This window comes from Mus musculus, chromosome 18 (genome assembly GCF_000001635.26).
Source record: "Mus musculus strain C57BL/6J chromosome 18, GRCm38.p6 C57BL/6J".
Taxonomy (NCBI): domain Eukaryota; kingdom Metazoa; phylum Chordata; class Mammalia; order Rodentia; family Muridae; genus Mus; species Mus musculus.
The window spans coordinates 56,389,597-56,407,674 of NC_000084.6; the positions used below are offsets into that span (position 1 = coordinate 56,389,597).

At 42.6% G+C, this 18,078-nt stretch overlaps 1 protein-coding gene, 1 long non-coding RNA gene and 1 pseudogene across 5 annotated transcripts in view; 2 read left to right on the forward strand and 1 right to left on the reverse strand.

The window, feature by feature from the left end:
• Gramd3 (GRAM domain containing 3) overlaps positions 1 to 18,078 on the forward strand; it is a 116,308-nt gene that overhangs the window by 2,112 nt on the left and 96,118 nt on the right. The window contains exon 1 of one of the 2 annotated variants that reach the window (NM_001360917.1): positions 10,744 to 10,979. The exons of the other annotated variant lie outside the window; for it this stretch is intronic. Coding sequence (NP_001347846.1) covers positions 10,858 to 10,979 — 122 coding nt within the window. The 5' untranslated portion in view covers positions 10,744 to 10,857. Of the gene's footprint in view, positions 1 to 10,743; positions 10,980 to 18,078 lie in introns of those variants that run through there. 2 annotated transcript variants of the gene reach the window in all.
• On the forward strand, positions 547 to 1,206 carry Gm8629 (predicted gene 8629; annotated as a pseudogene).
• The window catches only part of LOC102637792 (uncharacterized), a 28,453-nt gene continuing 24,249 nt past the window's right edge, over positions 13,875 to 18,078 (reverse strand). For all 3 annotated transcript variants that reach the window (NR_168703.1, NR_168704.1, NR_168705.1), the window contains exon 3: positions 13,875 to 14,012. This is a non-coding gene — a long non-coding RNA (uncharacterized LOC102637792). The remainder of the gene's footprint in view (positions 14,013 to 18,078) is intronic.

Here is an 18,078-nt window from a genome sequence, read left to right on the forward strand (position 1 = left end):
CCTTCAGTCCTCCTCCTAGCTCTTCCATTGTGGTCCCCAGGCTCAGTCTGATGGTTGACTGTACCTTCATCTGTATTGGTCAGGAGCTGGTAGAGCCTCTCAGGGAATAGCCATATCAGACTCCTGTCAGCAAGTGCTTTTTGGCATCAGCATAAGTGTGGGGATTTGTTGTCTGTAGATGGGATGAATCCCTAGGTAGGGTGGTCTCTGGATGGCCTTTCCTTCAGTCTCTGTTCCATTGTTTTGTCCCTGTCTTTCCTTTGGACAGGAACAGTTCTGGGTTAAAATTTTTGAGATGTGTGGGTGTCCCCAATGCACAAATGGGGGCCATGCTTTTCTACTGGAGGTGGTCTCTACAGGTTGTAGCTCCACTTTGTTGGGTATTTTTGGCTAAAGTTTTCACCCTTGGGTCTTATGGATGAACTAAAACTATCAAACTATATTTAGAAGAAATACAGCTGTTGAGTCGGGTCCCAGCAACAGCTGAAGCTGCTCCGTTAGTTCTTCTGTAGCTCTTTCTGTCTCCCCTTTGCTTCTGGAAACACAGCCTCTGGTGTGGCTGTCTCGGATGACGGTGTCATCAAGGTGTTCGATGACATGAAAGTGTGTTAAGTCCTCATGCTGGGAGAATTGAAGAAACGACAAGAAGGCAGTGCTCTTCTGCCTAGGTGAGGATAAGAAGAACATCCCCCTGGTTGGAGGGCAGGGAGATCCTGGTAGGAGATGTGGAGCAGACTGTCAAGTAGCTGCCAGACAAGATCTGCCACTATGATCTCTACGATGCAACCTAAGAGACCAAGGAGAGAGCAAGAAGGAGGACCTACTGTTCATCTTCTGGGCCCCTGAGAGTGCTCCCCTTAAGATCAAAATGATCTGTGCCAGCGCCAAGGGTGCCATCAGGAGGAAAGTTACGGGAAGCCGCATGGATTACCAGCAAAGAGCGACAAGAAGGGCAAGGACTGCTGCACCCTGGCAGAAAAACTAGATAGCAGCGCGGTCATCTTCCTGGACCACAAGCCTTTTCGAGAGGCCTCCAGCCCCTGCCTGGAGCTTCTAGCAGCCCCAGACCAGCTCTTGGATGTTGCAGGCTGCCACTTTCCTGCCAGACCAGAGGGGCTGGGGATCAAAGCAAGGGGAGGCCTATTGCTTCACTTTAGTTGCCGAACGTCCTCACTACCCACTAGACCATCCTCCTCCCTCCATCCCTGATGGTTCTGTCCTTCCCAAACTGCTTTTGACGTTCTGGTTCCTTTTGGGTTGAAGCAGAACAAGTCCCATCCCAGGCACCCAATTTGGGGGAGCCAATATTTTTTTAACAACACCCCTGCTCCTCACCTCCCTTCATCCCGTGCTGCCAACTTTAAACCGCAATAGTGACTCTGTGCTGTTTAGTTCTGTGTGGAAATGAAATGTGGAAACGACCATCTCTGCACCTGCTGGCTGCCCTTTCCTTTCCCTTGTTCTTGGACACACACACACACACACACACACACACACACACACACACTAAAAAGGCTAATTAACAAAAGAAGAGGAAGAAGAGGAAGAGGAGGAGAAACATAGTGATTAAACCATTGTGACCTTGGGGTTGAGCCATGGTATCTTAGGTATGACGCCAAAATGACAAAGTGAAAGAGAGAACATGAATAAATTAGATTTTGTCTAAATGAAAATGTTCAGGGCTGGAGAGATGGCTCAGTGGTTAAGAGCACTGACTGCTCTTCCAGAGGCCCTGAGTTCAATTTTCAGCAACCACATGGTGGCTCACACCATCCGTAATGAAGTCTGACTCCCTCTTCTGGAGTGTCTGAAGACAGCTACAGTATGTTATATAAATCTTTAAAAATGGAAGAAAGAGCATAGGAAATGGTAGAAATGTTTATAAGACACATGTCCAGGGAACTTGTACCCAAAGTGTATAAAAGACACAACTCAGTGATAAAAAGGCAAACATCGAACCTAAAGACCGTTGTGCCGGTTACTGTCGGGCTGTTGTGCAGAGACACTATGACCAAGGAAATTTTTTTAAAGCATTTAATTGTGGCTTGGGCTTGCTAACTAAAGGGCCAGTCCATCATCATCATCATGGCAGGAAATGAAGCAGCAGGCAGGCAGGCATATTGCTAGATGTAGCTAAGAGCTTAAATCTTAACCACAAGCAGGCAGTAGAAAGAAAGCCATACTAGGTTTGGTGTGGGCTTTTGAAACCTTGAAGCCCAGCCACAGTGGCACATGTCCTCCAGCAAGTTCACACCTCTGAATCCTTCCTGAACAGTCCACCTAGTAGAGACCAAACATTCAAATCTATGAGCCCTGGGGAGGGGGGGGGGCATTCTCATTCAAACCACCTCAATAGGCCAAGGAATATGAATAGATTTTTCTCCAAAAGTGAATAATAAGCACATAAAACAAAAGGTGCTTCTTATGATTGGTCATTAGAAAATATAAATCAAAACAAGGCAGAGACACTACACGCATTAGAATGGCAAAGTCTGGGCAAGTATGGGCAAGTTGGGACTTGTATCCATTGATGACCAAAATGTAAAATGTTATAGACATTTTGGAAAACAGCTGTGCAGCCCTTCATAAAGATAAACATTAACGATTTTATTCCCAGGTATATCATCAAAGAGAATTAAAAGCATGTCCACACACAAAACCTGCCCACAAATATCAGTAATAGTGTCATTCATAATAGCCCAAAGACATAAGCAACTCACATACCTACCAACTGAAGAATGAGGAAATGAGCCGTGGTATCCACACTCACTGGAATATTAGTATGCTCAACATAAAATGAAGTGTTGACATATGCTACATGGACGAGGCTTTGAAATATGCTAAATTAAAAATGCCTAGTCACACTGGGCATGGTGGCACAAGCCTTTAATCCCAGCACTCGGGAGGCAGAGGCAGGCGGATTTCTGAGTTTGACGCCAGCCTGGTCTACAAAGTGAATTCCAGGACAGCCAGGGCTACACAGAGAAACCCTGTCTCAAAAAAACCAAAAACCAAAACAAAACAAAACAAGAAAATGCCTAGTCACAAAATAATCACATATAGTAGGAGCCTGTTTGTAAGAAATATCCACAATAGGAACTTCTTCCCTCTATGGATGAAATGGAATGTCTTGTTTCTAGAAAGAGAAAGTGGTAGATACCTGGGCAGAGAGGAAAGGAGTGGGAAAGGCAGAGACACTGCTCTTGAGTTCAAGGTTTCTTTAGGAGTGATGCAAATGTTCTAAAATTAGATGCTGGGGATAGTTGCACAACTCTAGGTATTCTTCACTGTATACTCATACATGTGAACTTTGTATTGTATCGATTATATTATCATGTGGCTGTCTGAAACAAGTTAGGGCCAAGGAGGTGGCTCAGCAGGGAGGAGTTTGATCACTGAGCCCCACATGGTGGAAAAACAGACTTCTACCAGTTATCCTCTGACCCCCACCAGCACAGTTGTGGCACACTTTTCCACACATACTCATGAGTGTATACACAGATATGCTTTAAATAATGCATCACATTTTACTGAGAATATAAAAGCAAACTGAGAAATGCTGTCAGATAGTAGAGAGTTGCTGAGAGTAGATTGGATGTTAAGTCATATTCAAATTTTTTGCCGGGCAGTGGTGGCGCCCTCCTTTAATCCCAGGATTAAATGCTTACGATCCCAGGATATGAAAATGACACATTAAAAATTCAAACATGGGGCTGGAGAGTTGGTTCAGGAGTTAAGAGCAATGGCTGCTCTTCCAGAGGACCCAGATTCAACTCCCAGCACCCACACGGTAGCTCCCAACCGTCCATAGCTCCTGTCACAGGGCATCTTCTGGCCTTTGCAAGTTGCAAGTTCTCTACACATCTGGCCCACAAACATACATGCAGGCAAAAACCCCATACACATTAAACAAAAATAAATTTTAAAAAATTCAAACATGTTTTTAAAAACAAAATATGTACTAGCCCCACAAACCAATTGAATAATTAATATAAGTAGAAATATCTAAAATTTAAAAAGCATATATAATTGATGAAAAAGGCTCAGACAGCTAGTGTCTAAACGCAAAATGTAGAAATACGAAGACAGACAGACAGACAGACAGTTGGAAAGGGCCACACACAGGGTCACATCTTTCTGTTGTGAGATGATACAGATCTGTTGTCCCAGCAATTGGGAGGGAACAGCAGGAGGGATCGGCTCCATGCCAACCTAGGCTGCACAGCAGACAACAAAAAGAAACAAAAGGAAAAAAACAACACATATCGGCGGGGTAACCCAGAAGGGAGTTGACGTCCTGTGTGTCACAAGGAGGAGTGGTTCTATACAGCACCATGATGCAGAAAGCATCCAGACTGTCAAGTCAGAAATGAAGGGGAGGCCAGAAGTGGTGCTAGTCTTGCTACTGATGAGCTTGAGAGGGTCACCATTCCCTCCACACTGAGATGAGCCTTCTCTACCATGAGCTATCTTAACTGGATGCTTTGTGCTGTCCATATTAGTCCCTAGGCATCGAATTCCTAGATTCATCTCAAAACCATCACAGCCATTGGCGAACACAGATCTGTGTCGTAAGACGGTCCAAGGATATTCTTAATGTTATCTCTACTACCCTTGTCTCTGGTAATAAAGGAGCCAAGAAGATGTATTTTTAATTACTCTCTTTTTGATAAGGACTCACACGTATATTTAGTCATGTTGGATGTACTTTAAAGACTACCAAACTACTTTGGCAAACTTTGGGAGTAAGATGTAAATTTGATGACACTCCAAGGTGAATAGTAATTTTCTCAGGGATACGGAGTATAGGCAATGTTTAATTTCTTCTTTATGTTTTATGTGTTTTCAGAATAATAAATAAGTACACATTTGTTTTATAAATAATATCACCAACCTATTAACTTGAAAATTCTAACTTTTATGTTATATCGTACTCTAATAATATCACCAAAAAGAGCCCTAAAGAGGCACAAATAATCATAATATCTCCAAAAATAATTACCAACTTATGTATAGCCAAAGGCAGAGTGTGCAATCGCTGCTATGCAATCTGTCTGCTGATAATGCTAATTAAATCAAAGAACACAGGCTTTGTAAATCTAGTATCCTGGGGATAGATGGAGGTGCTTCCCCCAGCACCCAGGCTACAAAGCCAAAGTGTCCGTCTCCTGCAAGGGAGTCAGTTTGCGCAGATTCACAAGGACTGACTGTGATGGAGCCATGAGGACACTGTGCTGGGATCAGCCCCGTGGGAGAATTTGTACAGTGGAAATCATCCACCACAACACAGTAGAGCTTTTGTTTTCTGGAAACCCAGCTTATTAACATAGCATTGCTAAATATGAAATGGACTAGTCAATCACAATAACAGAATGCTGAAAATGAATGACAAATGGTTGTGTGTGTGTGTATGTGTGTGTGTGTGTCTGTTATATGAATATGTGTGTACATGTGTGTGAGGTGAGGTTAGAAGTCAGCTTTGGGGATCTTGCTCTCTCACTCTCCACCTTATCTTTTGAGACAGTCTCAAAGCTCACAGCTGACTAGACTGACTGACTATCAAGCCAGTGGAATCCGCTTGCCTCCATCCCACCCCTCACTCCCAGGCACTAGAATTGCAAGCACATGACATCATTCCTGTTACATGGGTATTAAGGATCATGAAGCAACGAGGGGTAAAGGAACTGGATCATAAAAAGGCAGAAAGTAAGTGTTCCTGGAAATCTGGGGGAGTCCCAACTGAGCTATCAGATGATACAAGTGAAATCAAGGTTCTCCTTTGAGGTTTTTAGTCTCGTTAATAAAAGAATTAAAGAATGGGTCCAAACAGAAGCACACGGACAAAGAATAGACTCAAGCAGAAGATTAAGGACAGGGTATTAAAGTTAAAAAGGAAAGCTCTAGGGCAGGCAAGCAATGGAGAAGAGAAGGAACAAACGCCGTGTTCTGGAGCTAAGGTAGCATGGAGGTTGGCCCCTGCCAGCAGGCAGCTACACAGAGTAAGGAAAGTGTCTTAGTTAGGGCTTTACTGCTGTGAACAGACACCATGACCAAGGCAACTCTTCTTATAAGGGCAACATCCAATTGGGGCTGTCTTACAGGTTCAGAGGTTCAGACCAGTATCATCAAAGTGGGAGCAGATCATCATCCAGACAGGCATAGTGCAGGAGGAGCTGAGAGTTCTGCATCTTCATCTGAAGGCCACTAGGAGAAGACTGGCTTCTTGAGAGCTAGGATGAGGGTCTTAAAGCTCACGCCCACAGTGACACATTTCCTCCAACAAGGCCACACCTACTCCAAAATGGCCACACCTCCTAATAGTGCCATACCCTTGGCCAAGCATATTCAAGTCATCACTGAAACCCATAGCATTAGTTAGCTATTTTAAAGGCAACCCTGCTGTGGGTTGAACTTCTCAGTCAACTGCAGCCAAGTCTCTTCTAAAGAGCTCGCTCTGGCTAGGCATATGGCATGAATAGTGTCTTCCTTCCAGCAGAGTCACCCTGAATTGGAGAGAGAATAAGGTCAACTAAAGCTCTACATCCTCTGACCTATCCTTTTGGAATATCACTTAACCTTTTCAAAAATCCCTGACTGCAGCATTACAGCTTACACGCCTGAGAGACTTAGAAATGGTAGGTTTCCTGTGGGCCCGCTATCTGCTGTCCATGTAAATCAGCCACAGCCACATTGGACAAAATGCCAGACTGACAGGACCAGGTTGTGGCATGGAAGAGAAGGATCTAGAAAGTTTCTATCTTGTGAATAGGAGAACTGAACAATCCATTTTGGGTACCAGGCAGCATCCTTTGAAACACGACACCTCTACTTGTCAGATAGCCCAGTGACCATGCTCTAAGAAATGTACCATTGTCCCTGACACAAACAGGCACTCTGATAAATCTGACAGCAGTGACAACCATTTTGAACCCATGTTCATGCCTCTCCCTCAGACTCCTGTAGAAGATGCTGCTAGTGAAAGGTGCTGTTTCACCTCAGCAAGAGAGCAGCCCCATCACCAGAGGGAGGAGGCCCTAGCATCTCTGGCCTTGTGAAATGAAATAAAGATGGAACGGTCACCCAGAGGTGTGGGCTCTGAGCAGTGGGCTTTGCAGAGGTGTTGAGTAGAGAAGGAAGAGGAAAAGAGGGAGATGAGGAGGAACAAGGAGAAGGAAGAAGGAGGGGGAAGAGGAATCAGGCTTTAAAATTTTTATCTTTATTTATTTTCTGTTAGGGGGGCAGGTACACACTGCCTCACTGGATGTGAAAGTCAGAAGTTGCCAGAATCCGTTCTCTGCCCCCACCATGTGGTTTCCAGGAATTGGTCAGCTTTGGTCACAAGCATATTTACCCATGAAGCCATCTTACCAGCCCAAAACCAACAATCATGATTTAATTTATAAATGTAAGCAAACATCATTTAGAACAATGAAAACATTTGCCCAAGCTGGTGGTTGGACTGTGAATGGAAATTGGGTTGTCAAGTCTCTTTCCTTTCTGTCACAAAGAACAAATGCACAAAGGAAAAGTTGTCCCAAGTGTGTTCTGCTTTCCTGCAGTTGGAAGATTAATTTTCTAATCTTTCTGGGGCCAAAATTCCTTCTATTGTCATGACCTCTGCTGAGAGTTATGTATTTCTATATTGTCAAGGCCAATGTCTTTCTTCTCGCTCTATCCTTTCAAAGATAGTTTGCTCTGGAGACAATCTGAGTGACCATGGCCCAGGACCACAGATTTGGGTTACCCAGAATTCCATGTTCCAATGAGGAAGCATTTTCATGAAATTTTGTAATTTTACAGATGAAAAAGAAGTCATAAACCAAGACAAGTTTAAAATACCTCAGTGAGTACAGCAGAGAGGCAGGTGCAGCAAGAGAAGAACTAACCTCATCTCTAATCTTTATCATAGAAACCATAAAACAGAAGATTTTAAAGACACTGAAAGGGACTTTATGTGTAATGCTGCCCACGAGTTAGCCTGGGGCAATAGCAGCTCCTTGATTGAACCATTCCCATGGATGGGGACATTTGGAGTCCCCAGATTCTTGGTTCTGCTTTTGGGATTGGGTCTCTTACAAGCCATGTGTGGGCATACAGCTACAATCACACTCACAATGAGAAAAAGAAGCCATATGTTTTCATTGTGCTACTTATGTATCTACTCAAAATTAGTGAAAACGTGACTAGCTCAAAAGTCACAGTCGGGGCTAGAGAAGATGACCCAGCAGTTAAAAGCACATATTGCTTCTTTAACAAAAGGACTTCTATAGAGAACCCAAGTTTGGTTTCCAGAACTCACACTGGGCAGCTCACCATTGTCTGTAACTCCAACACCAGGTTATCGAACACACTCTTCTGGCCTCTGTAGATACTACACTCACATATACCACACAGACCCAGGAGCATACACATAATTAAATATAAATCATTTTCAAAAAGCCATAGTCTTTCCTGTCATCCGTAGTAGTTTTCTGAATCTGTGTACAGACTGCATACTCAAACCTTCTATTCCCAAATGGTAGTAACAGAAGCTTAGCACACACCAACTAATGCTGTTCATACGAGCCAAGACAGGCTAATTCACCATAGGAGTCTCCGAGTATAGATCTTTCTAACTTTCCTTAAACATGGAGGAAACATTATAAATGTTTATAAGTAGAAATTGATATTTCATGTCGTTGGGAAGCTGTTTGGAAGCTGTTTGGTGTTTTCAGTTCGATTGTATGCCTTGAGGGCCAAATCCTCCACTCCTACAAAAGACAGGGCAGAGAAGGAAGAGGAGGAAAGAGGATTAAACAGCCAGAGAGTCCCCACCTCAGATCTAGCCTAGCAGCAGAAGGCAAATTACTTCTTCAGACATAGACTTCAGAACACCTGGGCTCAATTAACAAGACTATCGTCATTGTGCAATGCCAAGTTGTTGGAACTATGGACCCTGTTTGATTGAAGAATATATATATATATATATATATATATATATATATATATATATATATATATACTTAGAGTCAAATTTTACTCTGTGATGCCTACACAAAGAGGCTGAGAAGACTTTGGGACGTCATCTAAACCAAGACTTCTACACTAAAATACAGAATGTGAGAAGGAGCCACAGAGCAGGCAGGGATGCAGTGAAGGCCGCAGGCTAGGGGAGAGCTTTGCCAATGGGTATGTGTTTTGTTAATCGAGTACTGGGAAAGCTCTCCTAGTGAAAGCTATGACACCAGAATATTCTCCTTTAAAGACGTTTTATTCTAAGTTAAACATTGCTTCTGGTTAAAATCCATACCTGTAGGAGAGAAACAATATCCTACACAACACTAGTTTTGTTAATATCTGGGCCAAGCAAACTTTTCTTAACAAAGAGTAGAAGCTATCATGGAAATAGCTGCTTTTCTAAGAGCTATGATGATCGATTTCATGCAACTTGAGTATCACTTAGCTTTTATGCCATGGCTTTGCAATGTGATTTCCCACACAATGGAAATACCAAGAAAATGTAACAAAAGAGACATAGACTATGCCTCGACAGGAATCATAAGGGGATAGCTGGGTCCAAGACACCATCAGTGTCTCAGCCCAAGCCACTAGTGTGGCCACCAGTTAGTTTGCCTAGCAATGGTTGATTCCTAGGAGTCATAACATTCAGGCCTAAAGAGAGAAAAACCCTAGGCAGACAAAGATAAACAGATCACCCTACTGGGTACCAGTAAAATTCCACTGCAATACACATACATTGTCTAATTTCCAGAGTGTGCCCAGAGACAGTGGGGCAATCAGCAAACCTGCCCCTGGCTGGTTATCGGCAGAGATAAGGCCAAGGCTGAAGGTTTGATTTCCCAGGAAACTGTGCTGCCTTCCACACTCCAAATCTGTACTTTTCTTGATGTCACTGGCTAATCACAAAAACCACAAGAAAAGAACCCAAACTCCTCTGGAGTAAACCCTCCTTGCTGTAGAACCACGACGGGGAGGAGTCCGGGGTTTTCCAGCACATGAGCATGGGTGTTTGAATACAACCACGTAAAGAACTGACCTCTCTGGACTTCCTGGGTTTGGGTACAATGTATATCAGCCCATGCTTAATTACAATCACCATGGGCACTCTTTCATGGAATTAATTATCTTCTAAGCTTGTGAGACAGAGAGACAGACACCACGCCCAGTATGGTAGGGATATGAATTTCCCAGTCAGCAATAACAGATGAGACTCCAACTCTTGCTTCTTAGTGTCTTTGCTGTTGAGGCTTTGTTAAAGGTTGTGGCCAGCTGTAACTCAGCAGAATACACAGCCAGAGTGTTTGGATTCAGTTGACTTTGCCTTGTCATGTTCATCAGGTTCTGAGAACCAAGGCTCACGCAACTTTAAGCATCCTGGGCACTCTGATGAGGATTATTTCCTGGGGGGCGGGGGGATAGCACATCTACATTCCTCACCCTGCCCAGCAGGCTCGGGCTGTTAGCAAGGTCATCCTGTTTTTAATGTCCACCTGCAGCCTGCTCTGCTCCTCTGTCTGTGTTTTGGTTAAACTGTTTATTTTTCCGTAGGGTTTTCTGCCTAAGTCCACAGATTCAGCAATGTTCATATTACCAAAGCGAGAGAGCTGAATTCCCCAAACACATCTGTTTCTCTTTCAGAGCCAATGTTAGTGGGATGAGAACCATGCTGTGTCATACTGATAGGTTACTCATTAACTAACTTAAAAAAAAAATTGCCTGGGCTAGATCAGAGTCAGGTAGGAACTTCCTGCGTAGCAGGCACTGTGACGAGCTGAAATACAACTTTTCACTTTATTTGAGAGCTCTCGAAATGAGCTTTTGAGCTGGCACCTTGGAGTGGTGGTGGCCAAGACGATAATGGTGAAGAAACGGCTTTCCTCCAGTGACAATGTGTTCAAGTTCGAGATCCCCAGCAACTCGAAGACCAGTGCTGAGGCCCCACACAGCTCCACTGACAGCCCAAGCTCCGTGTTTCTCAGGTAGGTACAACCCAGCCCTCCACGGCGCTCCCCAGGTCGCCTCCAGCCACGTCTCAGGTGGCCCTTGGAGATCTGGGAACTAGGTTCCTTGGAGGAACACTGGACTAGGGGGAAAAGACTTCATAGACCAGGGATCCCGCAGGGTGCATTTGGAAGGTGTGGCAAGAGAACGGGTATGAACTGAGAAAAAAAATATATGTATGTATGTATGTATGTATGTATAGCCACCACTAAGCTCAATCTTTCTTTCTTCTTACATATTCTTTTCGTATCAGAAAACCAGATACTGAGACTCTCCTCAGTTCCTGACTTGCTGTAGGTTTTCAGGGAGCAGAGTTAGACAGTCAAAGCAGAAACCTTCTATAGTGTCAGGATTCCCTGGCTTACTATTAAGATGCTATTTAAGTAGTAGTTCTTAAAACATTCAGGCAATTGCCCTCTTTTTTGCCTTTCTACTTAAATACTAAAGTATTACGCTGAGCTCTGGTTCAGCTCCTTACTGTACAGTGGCTTACAGAACCTTTGACCTCAGTCGGGATGCGTCCGTTTGTAGCTGTGTTAAAATCAATGCACTGCTCTGACGCTGTGTAATGACATATTACTAATGAAAACTCAACTCCTTGTTAATTTAGTTTCAATCGTTGTTTCATATGTTTTCATGTTGTTGGCTTAATTTTTCCACCCATCGTTAGTGGCTAGCTGAGTGAATGAAACTGTAAAACTCTGAGCTGGCGAGATGGCTCATCAGTGAAGAGAGCACCAGCATCTCTCGCAAAGGACCTGGGTTCACTTCCCAGAGCACACATGACAGCTCAGAACTGTCTGTAGCTCCAATGCCAGGGCATCTGACACCCTCTTCTCCTTCTTGGGCACTGCATATGTGTGGTACAAAGATAAGCATGCAGGCAAAACACTCATGCACAGAAAATAAAATTAAATAAAGCTTTTGAAAAAATGAAATATCCAACCCCTGCAGCATGTGTTCATGTTCTGTGGAGTTTCAATGGTTTCTTTCAAATGCTGTCTCCTTAGCCTGTCAGTTAAACAGTCAGCCAAGCCCTTTTTTGGCATGCAAAAATAAAGTGGAAAAATGAGGTGCACTAGCAAACAAAATATATTAATAGCTGTTATTTAAGTAAATATAATGAATACAATTTTCAATTTAAAAAAGTAGGATAAAAAGAAATGCAGAAGTGTCTGAGCAGTTAAGAGCACTTGCTAATATTGCAGAAGATTGGTGGTCTGTCTGGTCCCAGCATCTATATCTAGTGCTTCACAAGTCCCTGTAATTCCAGCTCCAGGGAATCTGATGCCTTCTTCTGGTGTCCATGGGCACTGAAATTGTATGTACAACCACCCCCACCCCATATATGCATAGTTTTAAAGTAAAATTTTTACAAAAAGAAAGGGTGCCCAAATCTAAATGCTCCCATCTTTTTGAAAGGATCCAGATCTATGTCCCCTGCATAGTATTTAACATCACTTCTCCATCTTAGTATTTATGAGTGCTACTTTTAAATGTGTATTAGAAACAACCTAAAATACATCTATATATCTCCAGATAGTGTAGACGTTGAAGAACTTTTAATCTAGTTGAAAGAGCTTGGTATTTTGTGTATAAAATTACTGAAAGTACTTTGAACAACAGTTTAGTCACACATTGGTTAAATTTTTCAGATATAAAATAAACAAATAAACACATCTTCTATATTCTATATATCCGACATTTCTGTGGCTGTGGCTGTTTGGTATCCTTCCTATAGAGAAATTTTAATCCAGCAACATAGCTTTTCTGGCAAGAGATTCCATCTAATGACCTTCTAGGTCTATTTGATCTGGCCAGAAAGCAGACATGCCCTGAATTACAGTATGATCTGGCTGGAATACAGACACACCCTTAGTATATACCTTTAATCCCTAAAGGTTAGTTTGTAGAAGGAAGCAGTGGTGTTTGAAAATGGCATCTAATTGAGGGGCAGACAAAGTGACAAATCAGAGAAAGATTTGACAGAATGAGTCAGAGATAGATTATGCCCAACTCTCATGAGAACAGACAGAAACTTAAGAACACCACAGGAAAAGTGCAAGGGTTTATTGGGGAGTCAGTTTGTCAGTTCAGTGAGTTGGAAGTCAGTGCAATGAGTGCAGTGCAGTGAGTGCAGTGAGTGCAGTGTGGTGTGGTGAGTGCAGAGTGGTGCAGTGAGTACAGTGTGGTGCAGTGAGTGCAGTGTGGTGCAGTGAGTACAGTGAGTGCAGTATGATGCAGTGTGGTGCAGTGAGTGCAGCATGGTATAGTGAGTGCAGTGTGGTGCAGTGAGTGCAGTGTGGTGTGGTGAGTGCAGAGTGGTGCAGTGAGTACAGTGTGGTGCAGTGAGTGCAGTGTGGTGCAGTGAGTGCAGCATGGTATAGTGAGTGCAGTGTGGTGCAGTGAGTGCAGCATGGTACAGTGAGTGCAGTGTGGTGCAGTGAGTACAGTGTGGTGCAGTGAGCACAGTGTGGTACAGTGAGTACAGTGTGGTGCAGTGAGTACAATGGAGTTGTGCTCATTAATGAGTTCATGCCTCTCAGTCAGCAGAGGCAGTTGAAGCCAGAAAATAAGAAGGAGCCAAAAGATTAAAACAAATTGCCAGAGTTAGTTAGAGGGCAAGCAGAGCAACTCAGTGAGAAGCTGAGAGAAACCAGATTGAATCTATCAGCTTGTAGAGGAGTTTGAGCCAGAACATATGAATTGAACCAGCCAGCCAGAGTTCAGAAGGATCTAGAAAGGGTGAGCTAATTCAAGACAATTATATCAGGTGAATAAAAGTTACATTTACACTTCCCATGAATTAGAGCTGATAAAGCTTACACTCAGATCAACTACCTTAAATAGAAACAGATAGAATCCATGCACTATTTTTATTCAAGCATGCAATTAAGTCAAACTTTATTGAGTAACTACTGTAGGCCAGACTATGTGGAAGGGATACCATCATGAGCAAGAGAAGGGTACTCCTTGGTTTCATGGTGGAGATGATGTTTAATATTGAAGGCCTGCAAAAAGGAAACAAAATAAACAAAGAAGCATATAGATGTGTGCATACATACATAAATGCATAATTTAAAACCAGTATTTTTAATGGAAAACAAGTCAAAGCTAAGAGGAAAAAGAAATTAGGGAAACTAATGTAAGTGAAGTGGTAAGAAGGCTCTCCCAAGGAAGTGATACTAACCCCAATGGAAAGAGCCAGTCATGAACAGTGTAGGAAGGAGCACACACCAGGGATAAGGGAGATTGTGCTGTCCAGTTTTATATCAACTTAACACAGGCTAGAGTCACCTGAGAGGAAGGAGCCTGAGTTAAGAGAATGTCTCTATAAGATCAGGCTGTGGGCAAGCCTGTAGAGAATTTTTTAAATCAGTGATTGATGTGGGAGGACCCAGCCCATTGTGGGTGGTGCCATTGTGGAAATATATGTATAACCCCAGTCTGTATAATGTTACTTGTATGTATGTTCTCAAGAATAAATATTTGGTATTACATGACTAATAGTCACTGGGGAAGACTATTTCTCCCATTCTCAGCATTCCTTGGTTGCCTGGAGTTGTCTTTGTATAGGGTCGCGGCCCCATGGTCTTTCTCCCATCCATTTTAGTGTGCCTACTGATATCACCCTTGTTCAGCTCATTTTGCGAAGTTTTGCTGGTGAGACTTTATGGGTGTAGCTTCAGACATTACTGGGAAAGACAATCTCACAGTAAATCCCCTGCCTCTGGCTTTTTCTGTCTTTCATCCCCCTTTTCCAAATGCTGCCTGTGCCTTAGGTGAGGGAGTGTTTTGTAGATGTATCCATTAGAAACTGAACTCCGCAATTCCGTGTTGTGGTTGGTTGTGGTTTTCTGTAGAGAAGACCTTACAAGAATGCTCATTTGTTGGTTTGTTTAATGTTTCCTTTTAAGGTAGGGTTCTCCTTACATTTGGAATATCTTTGTTTCTTGGTGTTAATCAAGAGAATTAGAATTTTTATTTAGGTCAGGTAGTGGTGGTGCACAACTTCAATCCTGGCACTCAGGAAGCAGAGGCAGGCAGATGTCTGTGTGTTTGAGACCAGCCTGGTCTACAAAGAGTTCCAGGACAGCCAGCGCTACACAGAGAACCCCTGTCTTGGAAAAAACAGTATTTTATTTAGATACTGAATTGTTCTACATTATTTCTTGATTAGCCTTTCCTCTCGTGCCTAATATGAAAAGTCAGACTGGCATACATCCTACTAATTTTTATCACATTATAGAGAAAAACAACCTGGTTTTAAAAAAAAAAAAAAAAAGGACTCCTTATCTAATGGAAGGGCATGGTTACTCTAGTAAGTCTTAGCATTGACTTTTATTTTTAATTGAAACGACATTGAACCGATTTAAGGAAAGTTGACATCCTTACAGCATAAATGTCCATATTTATAGACATGATATATCTCTCCATTTACTTAGATCATCTGTAATAACCTTCAACAAGATTTTAAAACATTCTACACAAAAATCATATAGATCATTTATTGTACTTATTTCTAGGTACTTGAGTTCTGTGTTGCTATTGTAAAGACATTTTCTTGCAATTATTTTGTTAATGTTGTATAGAAATGTATTTAGGTTTCTAAATTGACTGAGGAGTTTTTGCATGTACATGTGTGTGTGATGTATGTGCGGGTGCATTTATATTCACATGTGTTTGGGCACATCTCTAAATTGATCTTTTATTCAACACCCTTTTATTGGTTTCAATAATTTATAGACTTTAAAATGTTTATTTTGTAGATAATAAAATCATTTGGAACATTAATATATTTCTTTTAACTCTGTATGTTTAGGGGGATCTGGTGTACTATACATGTGTTCAGGTGTGCATTTGTGCAGGGGTCTAAGGAGAATATTGGATGCTTAGCTCTGTCCTTATCCACTCTACTCCCTTGAGATAGGGTCTTTCACTTAACCAGGGATGAAACTGGCATCCAGGAAGGCCTAGTAATCCTCCTGTCTCTGCCCACATAGTACTGAGGTTGTATGCATGTATGGCTGCCTTAGGGTTTTACTGCTGTGAACAGACACCATGACCAAAGCAACTCTTACATGGACAATATTTAATTGGGGCTGGCTTAGAGGCTCAGAGGTTCAATCCATTATCATGAAGACAGGAGCATGGCAGAGTCTAGACAGGCATGGGGCAGGAGGAGCTGCATCTTCATCTGAAGTCCACTAGAAGAAGACTGGCTTCCAGGAAGCTAACATGATGGCCATAAAGCCCCCACGCCCACAGTGACATACTTCCTCCAACAAGGCCACACATCCAAATAGTGCCACTCCTTGGGCCAAGTATATTCAAACTACTAGATTTGGGGCCATGCCTAGATTTAGGGTTAGTTTGTTTTGGTTTGGTTTGATTTGGTTTTTCATGACAGGGTTTCTCTGTGTAGCTCTCCTGTCCTGGAACTCACTCTGTAGACCAGGCAGGTTTTGAACTCATAGATTCACCTGCCTCTGATGAACTCTGATGATCCACCTGCTAAGTGTTGGAATTAAAGGTGTGTGCCACCATTGCCCAGACTATGCCTGGCTTTTTATTTGGGTGCTGATTTTCAAACTCAGGTTTTCAAATGTTCTAACACACTGAGTCATCTCCCCATTCTACCCTTCTTATCTTTATTTTTATTAATTGTTTTTATTTATTACACAAGCAAAAAACACGATTAGAATGTTGCAGGTAGGCAGGCATTTCAGACATTCTTGTTGCGGATTTTAAAGGTGATTCTTTAACATCTCAGTATTTATCAATCTTTTTCAGGCTGAAAAAATAAAAAGCCCTTCTAATTCAGGTTTTCCAAGGAGCTTTAAAAAAAAAAACAAAAAACTACCAAGCCCTTCCTTAGCTTTCATTAAAATGACATTTAAAAATCTTTGATAGGTATAATATGTATAGTACTATACCATTCAAAACCACCAAAAAAAAAATCACCATTTGCTAAAGTATGTAGGACACTAGACAACCTCATAAGAAATACAGATTGCTACAACTTAATATACATTTAATTGGGAAAAGATTTGGTAAGTTCATAGTTAAATTGATTCATCTTAATAATTAAATCATAATTAATATTTGTTAGATTTCAAGCCTGGGACAAATGGCTGAGGTTCCTATTTAACATATGGAAGCAGGACCTGGCCACCAGGTTCTCCCCGCTTCCCTCAGCCCCTGCTTGTTACAGGGCCCTCCTGGGTGGCATACCCTGCCCCCTACACTGAACCCTCAAGCTCAGGGGGCTGCCCTACCCTTCCCTGTATAATCCAACCATTCTGGTTACCCGAGCTCTTTGGGCCTTCTGGCTGCTGCACCTGGTTCCCCTCTGTTCCTTCCCTCCCCCTCTCCTCACACGCACAGTTCAGTCTGGTCACATCCATCTGGACTCTCTCAGATGTCCCCTCCTCTGGCTATGCTCTCCTACATATCTATAATAAACTTTCTCCTTCACCCTATCTAGGATCAATTCTTTTCTTTTCCTTTTGATTTCAGTTTTTATTCATCTATTAAATTAATTAGACTTAATGAGTATACAGTAATTAGTTAACTTTGTCTTCCAGCAAACAGAAAAATCAAGAAATTTTATTGGATCAAGTTGTTTTGGAACACTCATTGTGTAGACTGGCAGTGAGATCAAAGGGAACGTTCTTCATTGACCCTTAAGTGTAAGGCCCATCATGGGCTTTAGGGACACACACTGGGTTCCTGATGTTAACCCATCAGGTCAAGAATGAGGCAGAGCTGTGCTGGAATGCAGGAAAGAGGACTAGCCATGCCTGACAACTGTCCCCGGGCTCTGGTTTGGGGACTGTTCCAGATAACCAACAATGACATCAGAATGCAGGGTGGCCCAACAGTCACACTCATGCTTGGTGATCTGAGCTAGTTCCTTCCACTCCTCCACTCTAGCAGCTGCTACCAGTGGGTGGGAGAGGGAGCGAGTGCCTTCCTCATTCTAGCTCAACCTCTCGAGCTTCCCTCTTGCTCAACCAGGCACAAAGGACAGGCACTCCACAGCACCTGAAGAGCAGGAACCAAGTAGACTTTGTG